The sequence below is a fragment of the Tamandua tetradactyla genome, chromosome 1 (assembly GCF_023851605.1).
Source record: "Tamandua tetradactyla isolate mTamTet1 chromosome 1, mTamTet1.pri, whole genome shotgun sequence".
Taxonomy (NCBI): domain Eukaryota; kingdom Metazoa; phylum Chordata; class Mammalia; order Pilosa; family Myrmecophagidae; genus Tamandua; species Tamandua tetradactyla.
The window spans coordinates 194,928,762-194,947,584 of record NC_135327.1 but is presented as its reverse complement, the minus strand read 5'-3'; the positions used below and the strand labels follow the sequence as shown (position 1 = coordinate 194,947,584).

General features: G+C 53.5%; 1 protein-coding gene across 2 annotated transcripts; it reads right to left on the bottom strand.

Annotated features, from left to right (window-relative positions):
- Positions 1-249: 249 nt before the first annotated feature.
- NOS3 (nitric oxide synthase 3) lies at positions 250-18,341 on the bottom strand. Of its 2 annotated transcripts, none has more exons than XM_077149671.1 (26): positions 18,136-18,341; positions 16,744-16,879; positions 16,168-16,316; positions 15,747-15,909; positions 14,254-14,345; positions 13,974-14,115; positions 13,547-13,686; positions 13,220-13,394; positions 12,619-12,720; positions 11,749-11,943; positions 11,555-11,628; positions 11,163-11,307; positions 10,809-10,913; positions 8,403-8,470; positions 7,864-7,980; positions 7,580-7,754; positions 5,622-5,754; positions 5,408-5,486; positions 5,105-5,292; positions 4,365-4,537; positions 3,850-4,060; positions 3,670-3,757; positions 2,484-2,605; positions 1,522-1,670; positions 965-1,159; positions 250-861 (listed from the first exon to the last, which is right to left on the bottom strand). In XM_077149671.1, exons 1-26 carry the CDS (start codon positions 18,291-18,293, stop codon positions 715-717), a joined length of 3,621 nt encoding a protein of 1,206 aa, XP_077005786.1. In that variant the 5' UTR covers positions 18,294-18,341; the 3' UTR covers positions 250-714. The 2 variants fall into 2 exon arrangements, with proteins under 2 accessions (XP_077005786.1, XP_077005776.1); XM_077149661.1 differs by having other exon boundaries at positions 16,744-16,846.
- Between the last annotated feature and the right edge of the window lie 482 nt (positions 18,342-18,823).

Genomic DNA, 18,823 nt, shown 5'->3' with positions numbered 1-18,823 from the left:
TCATGGTTGTGTTGCCCATCTTTGTGACTGTCTTCTTCTGGTGCCTACCACCCCTGGCAGCTGAGGACTATACCCACTTTCTCAATCTAGAGCGAGGGAAACTGCCTCTGATTGGCTGGAAACAATGTTGTCTGGAGTTGGGTCAGTGTTAAGGATCTTACTTGGACAATGAGGATGGAATCCTTGCCAATGAATTCCTACCCCCATGCCTCCATCTGTTCAAGGGTGCTCAACATTAGGAGGCAAAACTTTCCATTCTGTAATTTTAATTGACTGTCAAGTCCTCAACAGCAGGGCTGTTAGGCATCTTAATAGTATCTCTCCTAACACCTGGCACAGTCTCCTATGATAAATCTTCAATAATAAATATTTGAATGATTTAGAGACAAGGCCTTAAGACACTTCTGAGAGAAGGAAGGGGAATCTAAAGCTTATAACTAAAGAATGTGAAAGGGATTCTGGCATGTCATTGCTGGAAGGGACCTTCCAGATTTAGTCCATCCCTAGGTTGGGAAAGGGGGCTACAAAGATGACACATTCCGCCCCTTTCCCGCGAGCACGGCTGTCTCCACAGACTGGACAGACGTAGGAAGGCACTCCGAGAAGGTGGGGAAAGGAGCGTTTGGTCTTGGTCAGGCCCAACGGAGTGCGGCGGCACCAGGCTGGACTGATGGCCCCACTCTCCCGAGAATTGTTGTAGAAAGCAAAGGGCTCTCAGGGGCCAGGCAGGTCGAACGCCCAGGGCACTGCTCCCCGCAGCTGCCGCTCCTGCAAGGAAAAGCTCTGGGTGCGTATGCGGCTTGTCACCTCCTGGGTGCGCAGTGTGAGCCCGAAGATGTCCTCGTGGTAGCGTTGCTGATCCTGCGAGGGAAGACGGCAGCAGCTCAGAACCGAGTGGGAGATCCCAGTCGGAACCTGATGCCTCTCGGATCCCCGCCCGCGCCGGGACCCTGCCCCTCCGCACCCTCAGCACGCCGATAACGTCTCCGGCTTCGTCCAGCTCCAGGTCGCCCTCCGTCGCAAGGATGCGCTGCACCGTCTGCAGGACGCTGGTTGCCATGGTGACATCGCCGCAGACAAACATGTGGCCCTGCTCTAGGCACAGCACGCGATGCACCTCCGCAGCCAGCTCCGTCCGCAGGACGTCCTGCACGTAAGTCTGAGAGGAGGCGGGGTTAAGGGGCGGAGCCTTGGGAAGGGCCGGACCCTGCGGCGCACGACTCAAGCGGGGCGGGGCCCCAGTGCGCTTGGGTGGGGTCTAGAGAGGTGCTGTCAACCAAGGGGCGGGGCTTCAGTGCCCGGGTCGGTGAACCAAAAAGGAGCTCTGAGCACGAGGGTGGGGCTCAACATGGGAGCAGGTGCCTGAGTGCCCGTAGGTGGGAACTGGGGGTGGGGGGTGGGCGAGGAATGTGGTTAGAAGAGGGGCGGGGATAGGCCCGGGCGGCGCGCTCCTAGAGCTCTCTTAGGTGCTTCCGTGTCTCCCCATCTTCAGGTAACCCCTGCACCCTTAGGGTCCCGCACCTTGGGGTTGTCGGGTTCCCGCGAGAAGGCGGTAAGGACGCTGCCAAACACTCCGCGCTGCTGGGCGTCCTGCACCTCGTCGCGGTAGAGATGGTCGAGCTGGGAGCATCGGCAGCCAAATACCAGGGTCATGGGAGCGGGTTGCAGTCCTGCAAGCAGTACTGAGGCTTAGGAGGGCCCCCTTCCTGGGGGCGCAGCCCTACCTACCCTTACCCCACTGGCTCCCCTTGCCCAGGGCTGGCCGCCATGCCGCTCAAGCGGAAACCATTATTAAGACGGTTTGCCCTCTGGAAGAGTGTAAGACGCTTTCACAGAGACCCTGCCACAACCCTAATTTACAGAGAAGGAAACCCAGGCTCCAAGATGATTATTGACTTTCCTCAGGTGGAATGGCCAGTGACAGAGCTGCTCTAGAACTTGGTGTTTCTAGCTCAATATTTCAGGCTCTTTACGCAGCATAGTGTTGCAACCCTGGAATTCTATCTAGCCCATTCCCGGCTCCAACCCCCTATTCTCCCACACCTTCAGCTCCCACACTTCCAACCTTCCTCTCGGTCACAATCCCTTGCTTTTGATTTACATGCTTGCTACCCTGGGCACCCTGTGACCAACCTGAACACCCTTTTAGTTCCTCAGGTCTTGGACACAGCAGGTAAGCCCTGGCACGGTCCAGAATCCACCCAGAGCATTTCTTCTATCAGATTGGAAGTCCCTGCTCTGTCTCTTCCAGGCTTTAATTTCTTTGTCCTTAATCCAGTTCAACCCCTGGTATGTGTCAGGCTCCAGGAAACCAAATGAACAGGGTGCTACCCTTGTCTTTAGGTACACTCCTCCTCCTGATCTAATAAGCTTCCTTGTACCTTTATGCCCCCAATTTCTTGCCCTCTCTTTCCTATCTGGTTCCTGCCTTCCAGGCCCCACCTTTGTACTTTCAGTCATTCCCCGGGTACCCCCAGCCTTACCTTTGCTCTCGATGTCATGTAACCGCTCCTGCCAGAATCCCCGGAAGGGAGCAATGCCAGTGCCAGGTCCCACAAGGATGCAGGGCAAGCTGGGATCAGGTGGCAGCCGGAAGGAGGGAGCTCTGGCCCGAGAGACATTCTGTCAGACCCGCTTCGTGTCTGAGCTCAACAACCTCAGGGGTCAACTAGAGAAGGGAGAGCTCGATTTCCGCCGATAAATGAGTTAATATTTTCAAAATGCTTAGAACAGTGTCTGGCTCATGGTAAGCATTATGTAAATGCTTATTAAAATAACTCTACTTGCAGGCAGGAACACCCTGGAGCTGTGGTTTCCAGAGACGGGGCCAAAGGAAATACAGTTCACTATTGGATTAAATAATATTTTGTGTTTTGGTTTAGGAGATTTGGGAAATATGGGGAGTGGGAGGACACAGTTCTATTTCACAGTGTTTTCACTGAGCACATTTATTTTAAATAATAGACTTAATAATGGTATTTGGCTTGTATTCAATAGATAGTATAGTTTATCATGGATCACTGGGCTAAGTGGCACCCTCTTGGGAACTCTTCTTACTCCCATCCGGGACATTCAACTTTCTGACTGCTGAATGGCAAGACTTTTGAACACCGCATGAGGGAAGGGCATCCTGAGATCTTTCACTTGGAGTCCTCGATGGTGCATTGGCCTAAGGTGGCCTTTACCCTTGCTAGTTTGCCTGGAGTCAGTGGGGACTTGTGGACCACAGTTTCTAGGTACCATGCCTCCCAACACCAGACCCATCCCAAGCATGTGAAGAGAAACACAGAAACTGCACTTTCGAAAAACAACAGGGCCTGCTGGTCTAATCCCAGCTGTTTTTGTAGGAGCTCTAGTTTCAGGGCTGGACCCAGAGTACAAATTGAGGGAGCCCACACCTTAGACTGGAGGCACAATAGAGTTTAAAGTGGCCTAACCAGACACTCCATCCTTCACATGCCGAGGAGTTCTTCCCTGCTTCCAACACCAATCTCCCCCTACCCCTCCAAGTTACCAACCCCACCATGTGCAACTCCACACTGATTCCTCCATCTGCCCCTGGCCTTCATATGACACTTTCCCCACCTTCTGCTTGGACAGAAAGACATTTTTCTTGATGCCTCTTCTCTTCTCTCCTCCTCCACCTCAGCCCCAGTAGTACCCACTTACCCCCTGATGAAGCAGGGTACCGGGTCTCCGGCCTTGAGTTGGCTCAGCCAGGTGGAGCAGACTCCGTAGTGCAGGGGGCCCAGCCCATCTGGGGGATTGGGAAGGAAAGAGGGCCCATGAAGGGACAATCCCAGAGTCACTGCTGGGGCCCTGGCCTTGCCCCCAGCTCTCCAGCCTCACCCTGTGTCCTGTATGCCAGTACCGCTACCGTGAGGTGGATTTCTTCTGGGTAGGCACTGGGTGCTGAGCTGACTGAGTAGTACCGTGGCTGGAGCAGGGGTAGCTGGGTGAGGAGCAGGGGTGCAGGTAGTGCTACAGAGGGAAACTGCTCCAGCACTTCCAGCAGCGTGGGGCAGCGAAACCACTTCCATTCCTCATAGCGCCGGGGGTCCTGGGAGGGGCAAGATGAAATGGTCTTAGAACCCCAGATCCTTCACTTCTCCCCAGCTGATCCTCCAAAGGGTTTTTCCCTCCTCAGTTCAGGCTAACAAACATTTCTCTAGCACCGTCTCTGTCCAGGGTCTCAGACCTTGAGGATGCAAAAATGATCGAGTAATTCTCTAGCTGGATCTTAAGTTAGAAAGGTTCAGAAAGTCGCAAGAGGACTTTGCCTGGTTGGTTCCTCAGTCTGGGTTTCCCACCCTACCAGTTCATCCCCCTCACCAGCTCCACTCCTCCCCGGGGTGTTCCCCAACCTGGCTGAGGGTCTCTAGCTCCTGCTGTTCACTGGGCTCTTCAGCCAGGGTGCTGAGCAGTCGAAGGAGTCGAGGGCTGGGTGGGGAGGTGATGTCCAGGAAGAAGGTGAGAGCCTGGCGCAGCGTGCATGGGGGCAGCCGGGGATCCCGCACCCAGCCAGGGGGTGGGCTACCTGGGAGGTGTTACACAGGGGAGCTTTGTGGAAGAGAGTCAAGCTGGACCTAGCTTGCCTGGAGGAGCAAGTGGGGACTGGCCACAACCTCATGGTGCCTCTAGTTAGAGGCATGTCTAGGCAGCCTCAGTGTGTTTTGGGGGCCACTAGCTGCACTGGGTTGGGGTGGGCCCTCTGCCCCTACTCCTACCCAACTCATTTTGCCCCATGCATTGTATAGCAGAAGGTCAACCTGATATTGGCTCCAGAGCAGGTGAACTGCCAGGAGAACCTCTCAGAGAATCCCAGAAGGAGGGGATAGGCTTTTGGTGTGTGTGTGTGTGTGCGCAAAGGGTTGTGTGCACAAAACAAAGTGTGCTTTAAGAAATGAATCTGACTTTAAACTCTTAAGCAATGAGGCCAGCATGCCAGGAGGTCAGACAGAACCAGACCTGAGCCCAGGTGTGAGCTGTGAACGGAGGTGGCAGCATCTTGCCAGTTCCTGAACACAAGACCCTGGGAGCTGGAGGGAGGCAGTTGGGGGTGGGACAGACTCTCAGGGTTGTGCTCCAGATGGCGCCCCCTCACCAGGGCTGCCCTTCTCCAGCTGCTCCACAGCAATAGGCGCGGTGGGCGGTGGCGGGTCCTCCACACGACTCAGCAGGGCCTCCACCAGGCCTGGCCGGTTGGGTGGGCAAACGCCTATGTGGTCCCCTGGCTGGTACTGGAGTCCCTCCTGGCCTCCAGTGTCCAGGCGCACCAGAATCGTGGCCCGGCTGGGGGTAGGGAAAGGGGGCAGGTTAAAGGGGGTCCAGAAAGGGTGTGGTGGAGAGTGAGAGGGGGAGGGTGCCGGGGACTTGGGGAACGGTAGGGGAGAGTGGGGATCCTCACGTGGACTTGCTGCTTTGCAGGTTTTCCACTGAGATGATGGTAGCCTGGAACATCTTCCGCCTGTGCACGTGGATCAGGCCTGGGGGCGGGAGAATGTGTTCATATGGGACGAAGACTAGGCCAGGGAGTTGGCCTAGCACCCTGAGTGAGTTAGTTTCGGGGCCCTGGGGACTCCAGAGGGCCAGTGGGAATCAAGGTGAGTTTCAGGCCACACCTGGCAGCAACTGGAGGCCCTCGGCCTGGGTACTCAGTCGGTATCTCTGGCGCTTCCAGCTCCTCTTGGGGCTAAATATGTCCTGGGCGGCAGCCTTGGCGTCCTCTCCCACGCAGAAAGTCTCGCAGGAGGCCTGAGGTGGTTGAGGGGAGGGACAAGCTGGTGAGGGCTGTGGCCCTCCTTCCACCAGCGAGAGGGTGCTGATAGCTGGGCTTGTTGGAATGCCAGCCACCCCTTCTATTCCTGGCCAGGCTGCAGGAGTGGAGGTGCCCAGGGAGGGGAGGGACCTGTTGGAGTCTCATTCCTGGGGGATCAGCAGCCTTGGAGGCAGGAGGGAGAGGCTGAGCTCAGTCCCGATGATGGGTACCCTGTTCTTTAGCCATCTTCAGTCCAAGGTTCCCACTTGCTATTCTTTTGCACATATTTATGTCACTTTCATGAGCTGCTTTTCTGGTGAGTGTTAATCTTGGGTTCCCAGACAGCATAGAGCTTGGCATATAGAGGCATGCAGTGAATGCGTCCATGCATTCAGACCTGCATCCAAATCTGCTCCTCAGTTTCCCTATCTTTCAAACTTGTTTGGTTTTTGTGAAGATTGAGTGAGATACTTTATGTAAAGCCCTTAGTGCAGTATGTGGCAGATAGTAAGTGCTCCTGGAATGTGGAATGGGAGTGAGAATTTGGAGTGTTGGTTGGAGGATCTCTAGGTTGATTTGTCCTCCCCTGCGCTGGGCACACAGGGCTGGAGTCGGGCCCCATGGGCTAGGACCTATTAGGAGGTTCCATATCCTATTTTTTTCTAGTCAGGCATTAGCCTGGCAAACTACCTGAACAGCTCAGAGGCTTGAAATCCAGGGTTCATCCATGACTGGTCATAGCCTCCCCTTCAAGTCCTGTTAATTTTCCTTTTTTTTGCTTTTTGTTTTTGGTAAAGTCTCTTATCTCTTCCTTCCTTCCTTGGCCCTCTCCATTCCTTCCTAGTCCCACTTCTACCATCTTAGTGAGCTCAGAGTCTTCCTTCTTTTAGTTTATGCTCCTAATTGATCCTGCCCTTTTAAAGTAATATTCCAAAAACTTCATGTTGTACTCATTCCTTCTCTTGTCCCACTCCAAAACTCCCTTTTGTTTAAATTCTTTAGTTTTGTTTTCCATTTCCCCTTCTCCTAATCTGGTTTTATCTGTTTCTCCAGCTTGACCTTCTCCTTTCCACAAACGTTTCTCCTCCACCCTGTAGATCCCCCTAATAGCCCCACCTCCCTAAATGCCCTCCTCCTCTAAATTTGTCCAGATCTGCTGGCCTCAAGCCCCAGACCCTGGTAGAGGCAGTGCTGCCCCTGAATAGTGTCAGGACAGGGGAGAATGAGCCCCTGCTCAACTCTAACGATAGTCCCCAGATCAGGCAAAGATATCTCCGGAGGAAGCCCGGACTTAGAAAGTCACAGCCCCTGGGGTCCATCCCACCCTCTGGAGCTACTCCTCCAGTCCAGGCACTGCTCCCAGCCTGGTTGGCCTGATAACAGGCAGTGCTTTCCAACCTCTCTGACTTTCTTGTAGCTTCAGACCTTGCTTCTACCTGCCTTTCTCTTGCTCTTTCCCTTTCCTTCCATCCTACCTGGCCTGGGGAGATGACTTTATCCCCTCCCTTTCTGCACCCACTCATGGGACCCAGAATGTACCTGACCTAGGCTCCTGCCAGCAACGGCCCTGTCTGCTCCCTTTTGGCTGTGCTTCTGATTGGGCCTGGCACCTCCTGTCCTTAAAACCATTTTGTCCACTCCACAGGACTGGTCCCAGAAGGGCTAACTGTGTACTGGCAAAATGAGGGTGGATTTTGGAACAGGAAGGAACTGAGAACCAAACAGTATCAGGACAGTCGTGAGGCCTCCAGACACAATATTGCACGTCAGAGAAGTGAAGGGGCAGGGATCTGGATAAGGAGGGGTGTCCCAGGGGTTCACCTGGAAGGCAGCCTGGGCCCAGCCACGGAAGGCTTCCTCCTGGCCACACAGCTCGTCGCCCTGGCCCAACTGCAGTAGGCGTTCCCCGCCCAACTCTTCCAGCCGCGTGTCCACCGCACGAGCAAAGGCACAGAAATGGGGATATGCCCGGGAGCCCAGGCCGAATACACAGAACCTGGAGAGGCAGGGAGCTGTCACTGGAGCCCAACCCCTGTCCCTAGCCCATGTTTGTCCAGGCAGCTTGCCCTCCCAGGTCCCCTCTTCTCAGCGAGGCACCGTCAGACCTGAGAGTGCCCAGTGCCCCTGCGCTGTCCGTGTTACTGGACTCCTTTCTCTTCCGCCTCCAAGAAGAGACCAGTGGGTCTGAGCAGGAAACACTATTGAAGCGAATTTTGTAACTCCTGGCAAGAGAGGACAAAGACAAGGGTGTCACAGGGAACTGGAGACATGCCCCAGGCCCATACATGGCCAGGGGTGTAGTTTCAGGGTCTCTGCTTCTGAGGTGGGAAAGGCCCTTCCCTTGGACCTGGCTTGGCTCTGAGGGGTTGGAACTGGGGCTGAGGGCCTTGAGCCTTGAGGCCCTGCTTTGCCTCCCCTCCCCTCCCTGAAGGAGACCTCAGAGTCCTGGGGCCTGGGAGTGGGCAGGTCATGAGGGAGGGAGAGAGGGCATCCTAGGCCTGGGAGGGGGGCCCAGCCTTCCTCACATCTGTTCTCCAGCCTATTGGGCAAATGACTTGAAGCTCAGAAGGAGACTTAATCAGATATCCTTTCCTTTTGTGTCTCACTGCTCCCACGTCCCCCTAAAAATCCCATCCCTACTCACTTTTGCTGTTCTGGCCGAGGGGAGCTGTTGTAGGGGCCAGACATCTCCATAAGGGCTGCTGCAAAACTCTGTGGTGAGGGAAGGGTTAACATAGTTAAGTGTTTACATCATGAGTTTTGTTTTATTTCAAACTATACAGATGTTAAAAACATTATCATTTATTTGTAATTTAAATCTAAAGAGTACAATTCAATACTTTTCATATGTTCACAGATATGTGCAACTGTCACCACAATTTCAGAACACTGAATATGTTCTAATGCAATTTGTTTAAAGAATTTCAAAAGATGTATTGGCCTTTTGAAAAATTGCAGATTTTTGTGAGAAGTGTGTAAAGTAATAAAATAAACAGTTACCCTTATTTTTCCTTCAGTCTTCTCCCCAAGGCTTACATGCTATTGACAACTGTCTAACTTTCTAGCCCTTTTGCATTGTACTTACATAAATGTTTATGTTTATAATTTTTTTTAAGTGAAAATGCACCATACTATACTTACCTGCTTTTATCAATACCCTATTGTCGACATCCTTCCAGGTCAACACCCCCAGGTTTACGCCCATTCTTTTTAAGTGGTTACATGGTATTCCATCATTCCCATATACCATCACTCTAAAACCTTCTTGTGATTGAAGGACAGTTGGGTGGCCTATGAATAATCAAATACTCTTGCATATATAGCCTTGCTTCCTACTTTGCATATTTCAGTAGGGTAGATACTCAGAAGTGGAATTGTTCATTCACAGGATTTAAAAACTTGATTAGGTAGTTAAATTGTCCTCCAGAAGGACTATCATTTGACATTTCCACCAGCAGAGAAAAGAAGTGCTCTCTCTCCTCACACACTTGTCCGTGATGGAATTATCAACCTGTAAGGTTTTAGCCAATTTATCAATTTCATTTGCATCTTGCCCTGATCACAGGTGGTGTTGGGCATCTTTTCTTAGAAGGCTAGGCTGCATCTTTGTTCTGTCTGAAGGATGAGTGAATCATTTGGGAACTATTGAAGCAGATTCGCTCATCTCATGTGCCGCCAAGAAAACAGCTTAGAACTACCTAAGCAAACCTTTGCATAGAAAATTTTAAGACATTAGAAGGATATAACATCTGGACCATAAGGTATATTTTGGTGGTGCTTCTATAGGTTCACCATAATTACCACGTACTACTTTAGTTTTATTTTTTTAACATTTTGCTGAGTGTAATCTGTTTGATATATTGTCAGGTTTGCTCCATTTTAAAAATCTTAAGGTAAAATTTATATATATTGGAACCCAGTTCAATTGGTTTGGCTGTTTGGCAGTTTTATTTTTAAAAAGTTAAACATACGTCTACCCTGTGATCCAGCAATTCCACTCCTGGGTGTTTATTCAAGAGAAATGAAAACATACATTCACAAAAGCCTGGTAGGAGAATGTTCATAACAGCTTTATTCATAATAGCCCCAAACTGGAAACAGTCCAGGTGTCTATCAACAGGAGAATGGATAAACAAACTGAGTATATGAATACAATGCCTACATGCAGCAACATGGATGAATTTCAAAAACAAGCTGAGTGAAAGTCATGCTTCTATATGTTTCCATTTATGTGACATTCTAAAGCATGCAAAATCTAGGATGACTTTAATCTATGAAGATAGAAACCGGACAGTGGTCACTTTTGATAAGAGGATTGGCTGGGGGATTTTCTAGGGTAATGGAAATGTTCTATATCCTGATGGGGGTGTGGGTTTCATGGATGTATATATTAATTTTGTGCTAAAAATGCTATTAGTAATTCTATTTTTCTTTAAAAGGCATATCAGAATGAGGGCTGCGCTGCTTGGAAGGGGAGTAGGAGAAGGCTTACATCAGAATTCTGCTTTAGGCTACTTGAGCAGATGCTTAGCGCTAATAAAACATTTAACATGTAGAAGCTGAAACAGATAAAAGGGACCAGACATGAGCATAGCTTGGGGCATCCCAGAGACACTAAGCTTTAAAGCTGATGACTAAGAATAACGCATTCAATGGTGATACTCCAGTTTTGTTTTGTTTTTTCTTTTTAAGATTTGTTCAGAAGGTGACGTTATCTATGTTGGCATCTAAACAGTACCCTTTTCTTTTATTAAGAAAAGCCTTGAAATAATTTAATAAGCGGAGTATCCCTGTTTTCCTCCGTGTATGAGAGGGATCTAACCTCTTTGGTGAGTCAGGGAATTGGCTTTCACTTATTAAAAACTTCCACTGGTGTGTGTGTGTGTGTGTGTGCGTGTGTGTGTGTGTGTGTGTGTGTGTGTGTGTGTGGCAGCTGCATAGATGGGCCTGGGCTATGACTGGTGAAGTCTACCCTATCTCCACTTTGCACCACTGGGCTGTCTCTGCCCAGCCACTCCCATCTTGAGTCTCCCTGCTTTCCCGGCCTCACCTCTCCATTCTCTGGTGGGTCCCCATTCCCGAATGTGCTGGTCACCACCAACACCAGTGTCTCGTGCTCAAGGGACACTACATCATACTCGTCCATGCACAGGACCTGGAGGAGGAGAAGGAGCATGTCCCAGGAGATTCTTGGCTGCCTGCTGTTTCTGGTCGGTCTCCCTCTGGCCCTCTCTGGCAGGGCAAGATTCAGCCCCCTACCTGATGCCTGAATCTCCGTGGCTGAACTGTGACCTTCCCTCCCAAACTGCTATCCTCTAGGGTTCCCTGAAGATACAAGTAGTGCCACCCCCTCCCCCCAATTCCTGTCTTTCCCAGACCCCTTCTCTTCTGGGCTCAGCCCTACCCGGGGGTCAAAAGCCTTCCGGAAGAGCCTCCCCAGCTGCTGTGCGTAGCCTTGAGCCCGGCCAGTCTCAGAGCCATATAGGATTGTTGCTTTTACTCGCTTCGCCATCACGGTGCCCATGAGAGAGGCAGAGATCTTCACCGCACTGAGGGAGAGGATGAAGTAGTTACAGGGATCTCCAGATGCATGGAGATGCCCCCACTAACTAAGGTAGAGAGACCATCAGGGCCACAGAGGCTGGAGTCTGGACTCAATCTCAGCAAGGTCTTGAGGTACTGACTGAGTCAGTGGTATGGCCTACCCACAGTGCCCAGCCCAATGCTTTGGAGTTGGACTCCACCCTCTACCCCCAAAGTATGCACTGAGGAAGGGGAGCACCCCTAGGTACCTACTTAGCGACTTCCTTAAAGGTCTTCTTTCTGGTGATGCCGGTGCCCTTGGCTGTGCTTCCTTTCCAGGGATCTGGCTGCAGGAAAGTGATAGGGTCGGATGGGGGGGATGAGTAAAGAAAAGAAAAGGTTAGAGACTCCTGGGGGCTGTTTAGTTATAGCTGCCCCACAGTACAGAAGCAAGTTGGGGTGGGCACCTGGTAGCGGAAGGCAGGGGACAGGAAATAGTTGACCATCTCCTGATGGAAGACGGGTGTGAGGCTGCCTGAGATGGGAGGCACGATCCAGGCCCAGTCTGCAGGGCAGCCCCCCCTTGCCTTCTGTTCATTCTCCAGGTGCTTCATGAAGGAGACTGTGGCAGCATGGTGATCTACAATAGTCACTTTGGCCAGCTGTGGTTTGGGAGGGAGAGAAGGTGGGCTTAGATGCAGCCTGAAGACCTTACCCATCTACTTACACCCCTCCTGCCACCCCAAACCTCACTTTGTACTCAAATTGCATCATGCATTGTCACCCCCAATCTAACATATACTATTTTCCTCAAAACCACACTACCACCCCCAAACTGCAGCATGTATGATCATCCTCAAAGTTCAGCATGCAAAAGCAGCATCAGTCTCCAGTATTTGTATTCCCTGACCCCCGCCAGAAAATCCTAAACTCCTGAGACTCCCATAGCAGTACTGAGCAGGCACTCGAACCACAATACCCAGGCTGCACTAGGTTCTGATATTACTGTTCCCAGAATCCAATGGGCCCCACAAACTACAATACCCAACATGTTCTGGGAATCAGAATTGGTGAGCATGCACTACGTCTTAGTTCCTAATGGCAAACATAGAAAGGCTCTTGGTACCCTAGGCCCCCATATCAACACACCCAGAATAGTATACACAGTGTCCCCAGAACTACACTGTCTCCTGTGTACCCGCTGGTATTTGGACTGTTACTGCCAAGACATAATGGACCTTCCTCCGCCTGGTTCCAGCTTCCCACCTCAGTGTTTAGCAGCCTCCCTCTCTTCTATACCATCCCCTCGCCCTTCCAGCCAGTCTGGGCCTGTGCACCTGGTAACTGTGCAACACCGCCAAGTTAATTTCCACAGCTGCCTTGTCTTTCCATAGGGATGAGGTTGTCCGGGTATCCAGGTCCATGCAGACGGCCACATCCTGGGAGCAGGGGTATGCATGGGATTGGGAGGGGCAGAGGCAACTGGGAAAGCTTGAGGGTTGGAAGGAGCAAGGGTGGGAGGTCCTTGGGAGACCTGACTGCCTAGTGTGGGGTTGGTTGAGGTTTATGTCTGCAAAGGCACCAACCGAGCAAGGAGGGACCTTGGACAGGTCACTTCCCATTTTTGGATTTTAATTATTTCTCTTCTCTAAAACGGGTTTTAGCTTTCTTTCAGTCAAGGTCCCCTTTGAGACTCTGATGAAAGTTAAAGCTCTTATATGCAAATTTACACACACAAACACGCTTACACACTCACAGGCAACACACAGAATTTTGCCTTAACCTTTGGTGACTCCAAAATCCTTATCCTCTGTTCTGGACCTGACAATCTCTCAGATTCTCTTGCTGCTGATATTCTCTGCATCTATTTGAAAGTCAAAGACTCCAGCCCTGGAAGGCAGGTCCTTTGCCCCACTCCCCACACCCTGCTGAACTCACCTCCAGGATATTGTAGCGGTGGGGGTCACACAGGTTCCGGGTGCCAATCTCGGTGCTCATGTACCAGCCGCTGAATGGGGCTGCGGGGAACTCCAGGCCTCCAATTTCGAGGAGCATATTAGATACTGCAGGGAGCGCATACCAGCGCAGGCCCAGGGCTGCGAACCACTCCAGCCTGGGAGAATGGGGGGTGGGGGAGGGGGTCCAAATCAGGCCCATTGTAGAGTCTTGCTTACACCCATCCTCCTTGAGCCAGCCCCCCACCCCCACCCCAAGGGGCTCAGGGGTGATCCCTCCTCCATCCAACCCAGTCTCTTTTGTGCTCACGTGGGGTGCTCCAGGGGCACCTCGAGGACCAGCTCGGGGGGCAGAGAGAAGAGTTCAGGAGGCTCATCTGGGGCTTGGAGCAGTAGGGGTAGCACATCAAATCGCCCATTTCCTGGGGTCCAGCCATGCTGGATACAGAGCTGCAGGAGAGCAAGGCAAAACAGGAGTCTAAGAGGCCTGATCTCGTGCCCACTCCAAGGACCCCCTTCATTAGCCATCTCCCACTCTTCATCTCAGGGATCCCGCATTGGCTGTGGCTCCACGCTCACTGCAGGGACCCCCTTCAGTGGTACACCCCAGCCCTCATCTCAGTGAGACATCCCCTCTGTGGCTGGATCGCCCACGCCTCACCCCAGGGGCCTCATTGGCCAGGTGCCCCATTCTCCACCTCGTGGGGACACCGTACTGGCGAGCTCTCCCGGCCCACCTCAGTGATCTCCACGTTGCCTGGATCCCCGCGCACGGAGCCGTCCTGCTGCCGGTAGCCTGCATAGCGCACCAGCTGGGCGTTCCAGATTCGGAAGTCTCCGCGGCTTGGGGAGCGCTGGGGGAACACTGTGATGGCCGAGCTGACATGGGGGGAGAGCTGGGTCAGAGCCCCTCCTTCACTGCCACCTAGGGGAGGGAAGACTGGGGCGTGGAGTGAGGGTGGCTCTGGTGTGGCTGTGGGCCGGATGGGGGCTGGTGGGGTGGGGCGGGCCGCTCACCGAAGGTTGCCCCGGTTGGTGGCATACTTGATGTGATTGCAGATGTAGGTGAACATCTCCTGTGCAGAACTGCAGTCTCGGGCATCGAACACCTGATCCAGCCCGAGGCAGGGGAGAGACGAGAGGGGTAGGGGGTAGGGGACCTGAGTACCAGCCCCAGAGGAGAAGGTCGCCTGGAGAATTGGTGTGGGGCTCACTAGTCAGGAGGTGGGGAGGGAGTGGAAAAGCCTCATCTGCCATCCTTCCAGGCTGGGAGCGTCACTGTGCACCATGTCCTGGTACAGCCACATTAACCCCTTTCCTTCCCTGGCCTCCTGGACGCCCAGCGTGGCCTGGTCAGCTCACTAGCTCACAAGCTCTTTTGAGTGTCTCCCCATCCTTACAGAGTATCATTTGGGCTCATAACTGATACTTTGTACAGATGGATACTTTGTACCCATCACTGCCAAATTGATGGTTGGGGGAGGGCACAAACAGACAGGGGAGGCCAAACCTAGGGGACAGGTAGTGAGGTCTGCACTACCCAAGGGTCAAGGAAAGGCAGGTGACCCCAAACAGCCATCTGCCTTTGTTTGAGCACACAGCAGAGGGGCTGAGCTGGGTGCCCTCCAGGGCATCCCGCCAGTCCTGTTACTCTGATGCTAGAAGAAGCTGTTCTGACCAGCTGAGTGGAGGCCCCAGGAGGCTAGGAGATCATATTCCTGCCTGATGAAGGAGGAAGACTGTTTTAATGTCAGGGGTGGCAGTGTCTGGCCTGGGGCCGAAGGAGGGACAAGGCAGTGAGTGGATCAAATATAGAGGCTCAGCTGAGGTCAGAGTTGAAATAAAGCTTTGGACACTTTAAAGGGCTATACAAGTGTCATGCAGCATTGTTGCTATTTCATTTGAGGCTCCTGTGGGATTTACTGAGCAAGTGGATTTATTCCAACTGTTTTGGTAGCTGGTTACAGCTAAGAAGGCCAAGGTCATGGATTCAATTCCCCCGTGGGTCAGCTTGTTCTTTCTTACTGCTGTGGCACCACTTGTTCCAGTGACCCAGGCTAGCTCTGAGGTGTGTGGGAGGCCAGGGCTGGGGAGGTGGGTGGGCGGCTAAGGCGACGGGACACTGAAGGAGGCGTGTGTCTAGGTGAGAAGGAAGAAGTCAGAGGGCCTTTTCCAGGAAGATTTCTCCTGTTAACCTGGCATTCTCCCAGAGAAGCACTGCTCAGTGGTCCTTGCTGATTTGGTGGGTCTAGATTTTTCTCCATGGCTCCTCCCTCCCCATAGCCAAGGTGGCTGTGCTGCTGCTTAACAAGGAGGAATTAGCCACTGGGTGGAGGACTCTGTCGGGGGGTACTGAAGGTGGGGGCTGAGGCTGTCCCTCTTACCTTTCCAATCCCTAAGGGAAGAGGTGCCCATCTCCCTCACTGCCCCAGACCCTTGAAGGAAGCATCGGGAGCTGCTGCCACCCCTGTCCCCACCCCCCATCCCAGACCCTCTCTAGCCAGCCACACCTGCAGCTTCCCCCACTGGATCCGACCCACACAGCGGGGAGCATTGCGCCAGGCCTGCTTGGCCCCAAACACCAGCTCGCTCTCCCGAAGCTGGTAGGTGCCCGTGGCTGCCACCTCAGCTTCCACCTCCTGAAGACGCTGCTGATGGGCCTGGGAGCCGTTCCTGGGGGACGGGAGGCAAATGGAATGAGGAAGAAGTTGGGTGGAGGGGGGTGGGGCACGCTGACTTTGTGTGAATGTGGGGGGAAGAGGGCCCAACACCTCAACGGGGGTGCTGGCTGGTGGGGGTCAAGGTTAGGGCTCCGTGTAGTGTCAAGCTTGGGGTGAAAAAGGGTTGTGGTCATAAGGGAAGGGGTGCATGGGTGGGGTTCCCAGGGACTCAGCAGGGTCAGAGGAGTGAGGGCTGAGCTGTGGGTCTCACCTCTTGATGGAGCTGTAGTATTGGTTGATGAAGTCCCTGGCTTGATTCAGCAGCTGCTCAGGGGGTGGGGGGCCCGGGCAGGGCCGGCTCTGCAGTTTCCGTGGAAATACAAGGGAGCCTAGGCAGTGCCTTGGGCTGCAGGGCCCTTCCTGGGTCCAAGAGAGGTGGGGTGATGGGGGGAGCAGGAAGCACAAAGGTCAGGACTCAGGAAAGGGTAGGGAGTCAGGGGGATGAGGTCTAGAGGCAGGAGTTTGGGCCAGAGTGCAAGAAGGTCCTGGGAAGTGTGGGTTCGGGGTCAGGGCTGAGATTGGAAATAGAAGTGGAGTTGGGCTGGGTTAGGGCAGGACTGGGGCAAAGGCTGGAGGTCGAGAGTCACAAAAGTCCCTTGTAATTGAGGACTCCTCCTATCCTCTCGTCCCTTAGTCCCTCTTGGCCTTTCCATTCCTCATCTCCTTTTAGAGGTGAGGTTGCCAGTTGAAAGAGGAAATTTGCTCACTTGCTCAGACTACAATTTGGGATCAGGGCTCAGCAATCCTGACTCCAGAGATGGGGTGGGGGGAGGGTTTCATGCCTCACCTGCTGTGCCTGGGCACTCAGGGTGTCGTAGGTGATGCTCCCCACTTCCCAGTTCTTCACTCGAGGGTACTTGGGCCCCTCCGGGGGCCGGGTTAATGGGGGGCTGTTGGGAGCCAGGGATTGGTCATGGGGAGGACTTTGCTTTCCAGGCCTCCCAGCTAATCCCAGAGATCTAGTGCTTACCACCTGCTGCCCCCCACTTCACAACAACCATCGGAGCTAGGCAATATTTGCGTCCTCATTTCCAGGTGAGGAGTTTGAGCTCAGAAAGGTTAGGCATCTTGCTGGCGGGTCATGCAGGGCAGACCCTGTCTTTCCAGGGAGTTCCTCCCTGACCTGGGTCCTCCCAGCAGGCCCTGCGCGGTGCTCGTTCACCGCTTCTGGAGATGGAATGGCCAACCCCCATCAAAGTTGTGGATGAACCCTCTCTTGGGGGTTACAGAACCGAGTACCTACTTTGGGGTTACAGAGCCCAGCGCCTAAACGGAGGGAAGCAGTAGCAGGGATTCCTCAGCTCAGATTTCCACTCTGTGCAGAGCCCCCTCCTGACAGTAGCGTGTGAAGGGAAGCCTCAGAGGCCTTATCACTTCCTCCCAGAGCTGCTAGCAGAGGGGGAGGAAGGGAGGGACTCAGACTACAGGGTGCGCCTGTGCCCTGCAGGGCCTGGGGGCCCCTCGGCCTTTCCCTGAGGTGCTGTCTGCAGCCCCAACCACCATACCTGGCTTGGCCACCCTGCCCCAACCACCTGTCATGCCATTCCCTTCTCCAGCACCTCTGCCCCAGGGGCTGGGACTATAGGGTCAGTTTTGGGCTTGCTGGTCACTCAGGAGAAGGGGCCCAGAGAAGGAGCCCAGCTGCTCTTTCTCCTCAGTCCCTTCCTCCACAGGCCCTTTTTCTCTTCTCTTCAGGCCTGAGTCTGTTGGTCCGAATCCCTCCCCCTTCCCTGACACTCATTTTTCTCATTTTCATATAACTTCTTCCCCTGGCTCCTTTCTTCTTCTGATAAATAATCATCACTACTGTTGGTTGAAGGCTTGCTATGAGCTTGAAATTTACTCCCTAGGAGGCAAACACTGCCATATCTCTTTTATATATAAAACTGAGGCTCAGAGAGGTTAAATAACTTGTTTGAAGTCAAACAGCTCTTGGAGAGTAGGATTTGAACTCTGGCCTGATTGTGTAGCCAACATGCTTAATCTCCACTTTTACGTGACCCCCGGCATCCCTGATTCTTGTGTCTTGTAAGATCCCTCCCCAGCCTTCTTGACCTTCCTATCCTGTTGTGACCTGGCCCCCTGGGTAGGCTGCTGGTGCCAGCCCTTCCCAGTCCTGGGCCGCTGTCTTGACCACCTCCCCTCCTGCCCTCCTGCTCCTAGTTGCGGTGGGTCTCACCTGTGGTTAGGTGCAGGTGGGGGCACGGGTGCTGGTGCCCGGCTGGGCTCGGATGTTGGGGAGGCCGCACCCTGCTTGCCGCACAGTCCAAGGCTGAGGCCCAGGCCCAGGCCGCAGGGTGGCCCAGGCTCCTGGCCCACACTCTTCAAGTTGCCCATGTTGGCTGCACTTCAGCTTTGCTGCTCTGAGCAGAGCCCTGGCTGGCCTTTTCCTTAGGAAGCCAGGAGGGGCGGGGGGCTGAGGGAGCCGGTAGTGGGAGGGGGGTTCTCCAGTGCTGGCCCTGGCCCCGCCCCTGTCACATACACAATGGGACAGGAACAAGCCCAGTAGGGAGGCGGTAAAGCCGAGGCTCCACACCCGCCCGCTGGCCCAGAGGGTGGGGGGCCGGACGCCTGGGTTCCGCAGTGAGGACTAGAGCTGATAAGTGGGAACCCAGGTGGCCAGTGGAGCTGCGGCTGGCGTGCTGGAGCTGGATGTGGGCGGAATGGCAGAGTGGAGCAACCAGGAGGTCAGAAAGACCCTTCTGTGGGGTCAGACCAGAATGGGAGGCCATACCCCTTATCCCTTACCAGCCTTTCCCTGAAGGGCCAGGTGGATATTGAGCACCAGTGAGTAGGAGGAACTGATGGAATCCCAGATTCTTAGTCACTGCTGAGATCTCTAGGATCATTCTGGGTGCTCTCCTTCT